Below are 8,231 nucleotides of genomic sequence, written 5' to 3' on the forward strand. Positions count from 1 at the left end.
AAACACCTTGGAACGGAATTTGAAATAAAACTATTTATTTGGTTTTAGAAATAATGTTTTGTCCATGATCTGCCACAAATAGAAATAGTTATTTAAGGTGTTCACACTCTTTAAAATGAAATAAAACTAAGACATCTTTCTGAGACAAAAAAGAGACAGTATGTCTTCCACGTGACTGCACCAAACAAAAAGACATGTGATCATCCAAGCGGGATTTTTTTCTTGTAGGCTTTGTGTTATTGCCTGTGTTAATGCAATTATAAGTATTTGTTATATAAAGTTTTTATAATGTAAAGTTCTGTTGTTTTCTCATCAGTGCTTCTGACATACACAGTGTTTCTGCTTTTTTCTAGTGTTCAATGAAAGACTTACTTATACTGGAATGTAAATTCATTTAAATACAGCCCATTTTCAGTTTAATCAGCTAATAAAATATAAAGGAAAGTGAATGTAAAACAGTGTTTTTTTATGTATTATTTTTATGATGTATTCATTTGAATGATGTATTCAGGTGCATATTTCACTCGGAGCAACTGGTAATGACATAATTCCTTACAGTCCTCCTGACAGAGGATCAGCTTCTTGAATATAAAAGATTGCAAATGTTCCCAGTTGTTGTTTTATTGTCTGTTGATTGACAGGACAACTGTTCAGCATGTAGACAAGTTCCTCAAGAACTGCAGGTCCCACCATCTGCTAAACTGCAAGAGGTGCTGGAGTATCTGACTGAGAATGCTTCTCTGTAAGTACACGATTCCCATTAACTCTTCCTCACTGCAAATGAATTATATATGTTGATTTAATCTTATTAATAGGATTTTCCCAGCTATTAATGCAACACTGCAAAAGATGGAATTGACATGCTTCTGTTTTGAATGTATTATATGCTTGGATATTTACGGTAGGTTTTATAATCAATATTTTTCAGACTGTTTGGTCATATAAAGAATGCAAAACTGCATTGGTGAAGTTCCTACTGAACTCGTTATTATTATTATTTCCAAGTACATATCAATGATTTGCTGGTTGTGAATAAAATATTCACTATATAAATAAATTTGACTGTGAAAATACCCACAAAAGATTTTTTAAATCTATTTGTGTTAAACAAGAAAGTATCAAGTAGACATTAAAAATTGTAGCTTTAGAAAGCAATATTTAATTTGATTCAACATAAAATTGATTACACATTTAGGCTACAACAGCCTAACATAAACTATGGAACATAAAAGAAGATGATTTGATAAACATTCTCAGTAATTTTTGTTAATACAGTGAAAGTCACTTGTAACTGAAACAGCTTTGTTACCGGCTTCAAAATACCTTCTTTTATGTTCCACAAAAGAAAGGTTTGAAACGACATGAGGATGAGTTTACGTTCACAATGACAGGTGAACTATCCCTTTAATGTTCTATTATTATTATTATTTATATATTTATTATTTAATTTTTTTTATTAAATAATACTCTAAATAAGAAACTAAATCTGCCAGCAGGTGGCGGTAAATGTCTTTCATTCGATTCATTCAAACGGCCGATTCATTCAGAAACTAATCACCGCTGTGTGCTCGGAGAAGTGCAACTATCCTCTGTAGCTTTAATTAAAGGTAATATGTTCTCTGCAAAATTTAGCAAAAACACATAATATTGTGTTTAAAATATAACACAATATCAACTTCTTATTTACTGAACTGTTGTATAAAATCACATTTAAACTCGTGACATTCGGGACAAAATCAGCACTCGTCTGATCACTGTAGCTGCTCGTGTGATATCGCTTATCGTATGATTTGTGTCCTAACATCTTGAAATTTAGGGCATAACTGCATTTATGGAGTTATTGTCCTGCATATATTTGTCAACAGTCAACTGTATGAAAAGTAAGATGGACCTACTAGGTCTGAGGGCGGGGCCAGTGCGTTAACTGCTTTAAAATATTTGCTCGCGTTATTTTTTCATAATTAATTAAGTTATTTATATAATAAGTAATTATGAAAATAATTTGCTTGACATTTGAACAAAAAGCAGTCCGATCTTATCACAACAATGGGAATTTTTAAAAAGCCATACACATTTATTACTCTAGCACAACTACACTCAACAGATTCCACATCTTTAGAACGCAATTATGACGTGAGAAGTGCAGCAGCTATATGAACATTCTTTTCTAGAATTCTCTGTTGGGAGTTTTGGCGATTGTTGTGGTTGATGTTTTTCGTGCTTTTGGTGAGTTTCTACAGTGATTGCATTTCTTCGGTTATTGATTTTCGGTTTTTGACTCTCTTTCGGACTTTGACTGTCGGCTTTGGATTCGCTTTGTATATTGACTCTCGGTTTTTGACTCCTTTCTGTTTTTGACGCTCGATTTTTGACTCGGTTTGGACTCCCGGTTTTGACCCTTTTCTGTTTTTGACCCTCGGTTTCGGATTCGGATTTGTTGTGAACCCGGACACTGAAGAAACATCCCTTCCTAAAATGGGAGTGATTGGTGTTTTATCAGTGTGTGTAAGTATGCGCTATGGACACAACAGATTACTAACAATCAGTGTTGGGCTAGTTACTCAAAGAATGTAATTTATTACTCATTACAAGTTACTCCTTTCAAAAGTAATATTGTTACTTTACTTATTACTTTCTGGCAACAGTAATTAGTTATACTACTAGTTACATTACTGTTTGTTGACGCCCCACAGAGGTTGTAACTGTGCATCTTCCACATACAATTATTGTGGAATGTTACTAACGACATATTTCTGCCTCATCATTCGACCAAAATCCACATTTGATCGCAGTCAGAAGTTATTACAAACACTCAATAGTGATTGATAGTGACATTCAAGTAGAATGTGTAGCTTGAAGCTAATTGTAATTTCTCCATTACCCATACGTGATTATATTTCATTATGTATTTTATCAAATCACATAAGGTTGTAAGAAACTGTTTAATTTTCCAAAAAGATTTTTAATTACAATAATATAATGTACCACATGCTGATCAGAGGGATGTAATGCCAGAGTAAAGTACAGCCACAACGTACACGACAGTGTTCAGATCATCTTTTTTTTTCTGATAAAATCAATGTAATGCAATATTTCTATCTGCTGAATGTAAGCTTTTCCATATTCCATTGGGGACATCACATGCATATGCAAGTCGTGAAAATTATGAAAATAAATCTAGGAATTATTTGATTGTTGGATTTTAAATCAGCGGGATTGAGGCATCAAAAGTAACTAAGTAACTAAGCTGTTTTATGGATGGTAACTGTAATATTATTACTGAAATCTTACTAGTAATTAGTTACACTACTAGTTACTGCAAAAAGTAATATTATTACAGTAACTAAGTTACTAGTAACTAGTTACTGCCCAACACTGCTAACAATTTACATAAATGCTGAATGTTCAGTAATGAACTTGTTGTGTTATTGAATTTGCATACATCAGCATACTTGGTTTGTTTTAAAGTCAAGTATTGTAATTAACAAACTACATTCTGTAAATTGGTGTTAGTGTACATGAAGAAGCACAAAAAATGTTTTCCGACTATACATTAAAATGCACACTTGTTTGATAGCTTATGTAAAATCACTTTCTTATCAGCTATGTGCTGTAATACAGTAAAATTCCCACTTGTAAACCTTACTGATTTTTTTCTACTGATCCTCCGGCTTGTGTAGGTGGAAACACCAAAAGCCGTGTTCGGTGTGCCCCTCATCAGCCTGAGGAAGAGAGGACAGATGAGGCAGGGTCTTCCTCTGGTGCTCACACACATAGTGGAGTTTGTGGACAAGCACGGTGAGTGTTTGACAGTGTTTCTCAGTGTTTGTCACTTGCATGTAGAGGTTGTGTGTATTTGTAAAATGTGTGTTTGTGTTTAGGTCTCAGTGAGACTGGCCTGTTCAGAGTTGGAGGGTCATTGAAACGCTGCAAGGAACTGAGAAAAAGTTTTGATGAAGGAGGCTTTCCAGAGTTTGACAGTAGGGATGTTCTTACTTCGGCCTCCTTATTGAAAGTTTTCATCAGGGAATTGCCTGGTGGACTTATTCCAGAGCCACACAGGACACAACTGCTGAAGGTGTTCAGGGGTAAGTGAAGTTGATGGTGATGAGTGAACATTTTAAGTACTTGCTGCTCAACAAAACAGATTTATAAGACTCAATCTCACTGAATCCTTGTTTCTTGCAGATTCAAAAAAGGAAGAACTGAATCAGGCTGTGAGGACTGTGCTGAACAGTCTTCCAGAGGAACATTTTAATGTCCTCTGCTACTTAATGTTTTTTCTGTCCCGTGTTGCTGCTGAGAGTCATCTGAATCTTATGACATCTGAGAACTTGTCAATAGTTTTTGGACCCAACATCTTTCAGTAAGTGTGTGTATGTGTGTTTACAGCTGATTACTTTCTCCAGAACACATTACAAAATAACTTAAGCTATCAGTCATAAAATTAAGATGGGGGGCGTGTGGTGTATTAAGTAAGGTGACATGTATTTTGTTATTTGCATGTGCAGCGTTCCTTTCAGCCCCACCATGGTTAAGGAACAGGAGCAGTGTAACACTTTGATTAAGCACCTGCAGGGCAACCTGATCCATCTGCTGCCAAACATGTACCCTCATGCATGCACCAGCAACACAGCAGTGAGCTTATACTGCATTATAAGTTTATGTTTCAAATGATGGTTGTGTCTTTGTGTGATTGTCTTAATGAATTGAATCAGAATCTTGGTAAACTGTTAGTCATTGCTAGTGTTTAATAGTGAAAATTATAAAATATCATTTTTATTTTGTTTTGTATGTTTGAGAGATTGAAAATGCTTAAAAGTGTGTTTGTGTGTTTGAGGAGGAAAGGGACTGGACTAATGAAGAGTGTGTCCCCCAGCTGCCACTCACAGAGATTAAGTACATATGCTGAAAACACACACACACACACACACACACACACACACACACACACATGTGCAGACCTGTGCTGTTAGCAAGCAGTTATTAATCAAATGCATGCACAGATCACATACACCCCCAAACATGCACACATAGGATGCCGATTTTTATAATTTATTGTAGTGTTTGTCAGTTTGTTTTCATGTTTGTTTTGTGTGTTTTTTTCCAGATTAGAGCTGCCTAAAATTGGAAAACGTGGGCGATTGAGAAAAAGATTAAGAGGTTTTTGGAGAAAGCTTTGCTCATGCACTTACAGGTACACAGTAGGATCTGTTGGTGAAAAAGACTGATCTGATTTGTTGTCCTGTGCATGTGCCCATATAACATATAGAAATGAAGATCACAGATGAGTGAAGTCAGACTGAGTTGAGTCTAAGTAAGTTAAGTGTTGAGTGACAAAACACTGATTTCTGATTTATTTCTTTTTCATTTTTGTCACATAGCAATGACATTGAGAGGTCTATTCAGGAGTAGACACCCATACGTAGGAGAGTAGAAGGTAATGAGTCACCAGATAATAAGGTCGGTGAGGGTAACCGCAAGACACCAGGGCCAGTGAGAGTCACCGCAAGACACCAGGGCCAGTGAGAGTCACCGCAAGACACTGGGGCCGGTGACCGCAAGACACCAGGGCCAGTGAGGGTCAACACAAGACACCGGGGCCAGTGAGAGCCACTGCAAGACACTGGGGCCGGTGACCGCTAGACACCAGGGCCAATGAGGGTCACCACAAGACACCGGGGCCAGTGAGAGTCACCACAAGACACTGGGGCTGGTGAGAGTCACCACAAGACACTGGGGTCGGTGACCGCAAGACACCAGGGCCAATGAGGGTCACCACAAGAAACCGGGGCCAGAGAGGGTCACTGCAAGACACCAGGGCCAGTGAGGGTCACCGCAAGACACCGGACCGGTGACCGCAAGACACCAGGGCCAATGAGGGTCACCACAAGACACCGGGGCCAGTGAGGGTTAACTCAAGACACCAGGGCCAGTGAGGGTCACTGCAAGACACTGGGGCCAATAAGGGTCACCCCAAGACACCGGGGCTAGTGAGGGTTAACCCAAGACACCAGGGCCAGAGAGGGTCAACGCAAGACACCGGGGCCAGTGAGGGTTAACCCAAGACACCGGGGCCAGAGAGGGTCAACGCAAGACACCTGGGGACAGTGAGGGTCACCGCAAGACACTGGGACCATTGAGGGTTAACCCAAGACACCGGGGCCAGAGAGGATCACCGCAAGACACTGGGGCCGTTGACCGCAAGACACCAGGGCCAATGAGGGTCACCACAAGACACCGGGGCCAGTGAGGATTAACCCAAGAGACCGGGGCCAGTGAGGGTCACTGCAAGACACTGGGGCCAATAAGGGTCACCCCAAGACACCGGGGCTAGTGAGGGTTAACCCAAGACACCGGGGCCAGAGAGGGTAACTGCAAGACACCGGGGACAGTGAGGGTCACTGCAAGACACTGGGACCATTGAGGGTTAACACAAGACACTGGGGCCAGAGAGGATCACTGCAAGACACTGGGCCCAGTGAGGGTCACCAAAAGACATCAGGTCCAGTGAGGGTCACCATAAGACACCGGGGCCAGTGAGGGTCACCAAAAGACACCAGGTTCAGTGAGGGTCACCAAAAGACACCAGGTCCAGTGAGAGTCACCACAAGACACCGGGCCAGTGAGGTTAAATTTTGAAGACACAGACAAGATAGATGCTGATGTTGAATCAGCTTACTCAATTAAAGCTTGTCATCTTCAATCAATTTCGGAGTATATTTTTCATTATTTGTTCTGTACAAATTGTTTATTTTGTGTGTCTAGTCAGGTTGAGTTTACAAAATTCTGCACTCAATTGCCCATTCACAAAGAGTTTGATTGACAGGCAATCTGACCAATCTTAACGCTAAATCCACCGTCTTGTCTGGCAAAAAATCAGACAGGAGAGTGGATTAACTTCAATGGACTTAAACTTGAAAAATGTTGTGTATTATTGACGTCTTACCATGGTTGAAATAAAATACATTCTGATGTTTGTTCGTGTTTATTTCGTGCTTTAAGTAAATACGATCTGTTCAGGTTTGCTGCTTGAACTGAGGCGCTACAGTGATCTGTCACGACATTAAAGAGCCACAAAACGGTATTTATTGTTTGAATTTCTTAAATAAATGACAAAATTTGAAAGCTGAGACCATGTTTCATGTAAGGAATAATTGACGACAGGCCGTTGGATTATTAGAAAAATAATGCACACCCGAGGTGGTGATCACCACCTCGGGTGTGCATTATTTTTCTAATAATTCAACGGACCGAAGTCAATTATTCCGCTTATACTACGGTTGCTACACCTCAAGACATCGATCAGATGATATATTTCAAGGCATTTGTCCGATATTTCTACTTAAATCGCTATTGTGAGTAGGATTATTTCTTCCACATTTCATCCAACACCTCCGTTGCCAATTCCAAAACGTAATTTTAAACCTAGTAACTGAGGCTTGAGCCGTTGATAACAGATTAATGCAGTTAATACAGTTAATAACTAAGTTATGAGAGAGAGAGAGAGAGTTACCTCTGTGCGTCTCTCAATAGTGTTCGGCTGCAATGTCTCTAGTTATAGTGAAACTTAGTTCCTTTTGTTCACGAACAGCGCCGTTGTTGTTACCTCGCTTGTGAGAAATCATGTAGTTTTTAAGTTGTTTACTGATAAAATCGTCAGAGTAGCGCTAACAACATTAGGGCGATGTATGCTAGTGTGTGTGCAAACTATAACTATTATGTATGTGCGGTCTGTGAGGGAGAGAGAGCGGGAGAGATAGAGTATGTGCTTTCCTTACATAATAAAGCGTAATTTTGTGGCAAAAACATGGACATGATCTGTCTTTTTTATCATATTGTTTACTATATTTATTTGTTTGGCCAGTGTCGTTGTGGGTCTTGGTTATTTTGCTGTTGTAAGACTTTTGAAATAACAGAAATCATTTGGCGAAGTGATATGGTCATGTAATGCGGTCAAGAGCTGCCTGGAACTACGTTGGCCGTGCGGTTCCCTGAAAATAATTGCACACCTTAGAACGTTCATCAGCCAATCAGATTCAAGCATTCAACGGCCCCGTAGTATAAGACTAAAGTAACCTGCTCTGACTTGTCTGTCGGCGTGTTGTCAGGTTTCTCTTTGCTCCGCAATGTATTTTTCACTGCCTGTAGTGTGAGAGCAGCATTGTTTGTTGGACATAGCAACAGTAACTAAGGAGAGGGCTTTTTTCAGAAATTTAACTGTTGTGTTT

General features: G+C 39.3%; 1 protein-coding gene across 2 annotated transcripts; it reads left to right on the plus strand.

The window, feature by feature from the left end:
• The first annotated feature begins 662 nt into the window (after positions 1 to 662).
• LOC131532637 (protein FAM13A-like) lies at positions 663 to 5,880 on the plus strand. Of its 2 annotated transcripts, none has more exons than XM_058764471.1 (8): positions 663 to 742; positions 3,681 to 3,798; positions 3,882 to 4,088; positions 4,189 to 4,366; positions 4,512 to 4,638; positions 4,844 to 4,899; positions 5,111 to 5,197; positions 5,385 to 5,880. In XM_058764471.1, the coding sequence occupies exons 2-8, from the start codon at positions 3,741 to 3,743 to the stop codon at positions 5,413 to 5,415; spliced, it is 744 nt and encodes a 247-aa protein (XP_058620454.1). In that variant the 5' UTR covers positions 663 to 742; positions 3,681 to 3,740; the 3' UTR covers positions 5,416 to 5,880. The 2 variants fall into 2 exon arrangements, with proteins under 2 accessions (XP_058620454.1, XP_058620453.1); XM_058764470.1 differs by lacking the exon at positions 663 to 742 and adding an exon at positions 2,207 to 2,505.
• Positions 5,881 to 8,231: the final 2,351 nt, after the last annotated feature.

The sequence above is a fragment of the Onychostoma macrolepis genome, chromosome 23 (assembly GCF_012432095.1).
Source record: "Onychostoma macrolepis isolate SWU-2019 chromosome 23, ASM1243209v1, whole genome shotgun sequence".
In the NCBI taxonomy this organism is placed as follows: domain Eukaryota; kingdom Metazoa; phylum Chordata; class Actinopteri; order Cypriniformes; family Cyprinidae; genus Onychostoma; species Onychostoma macrolepis.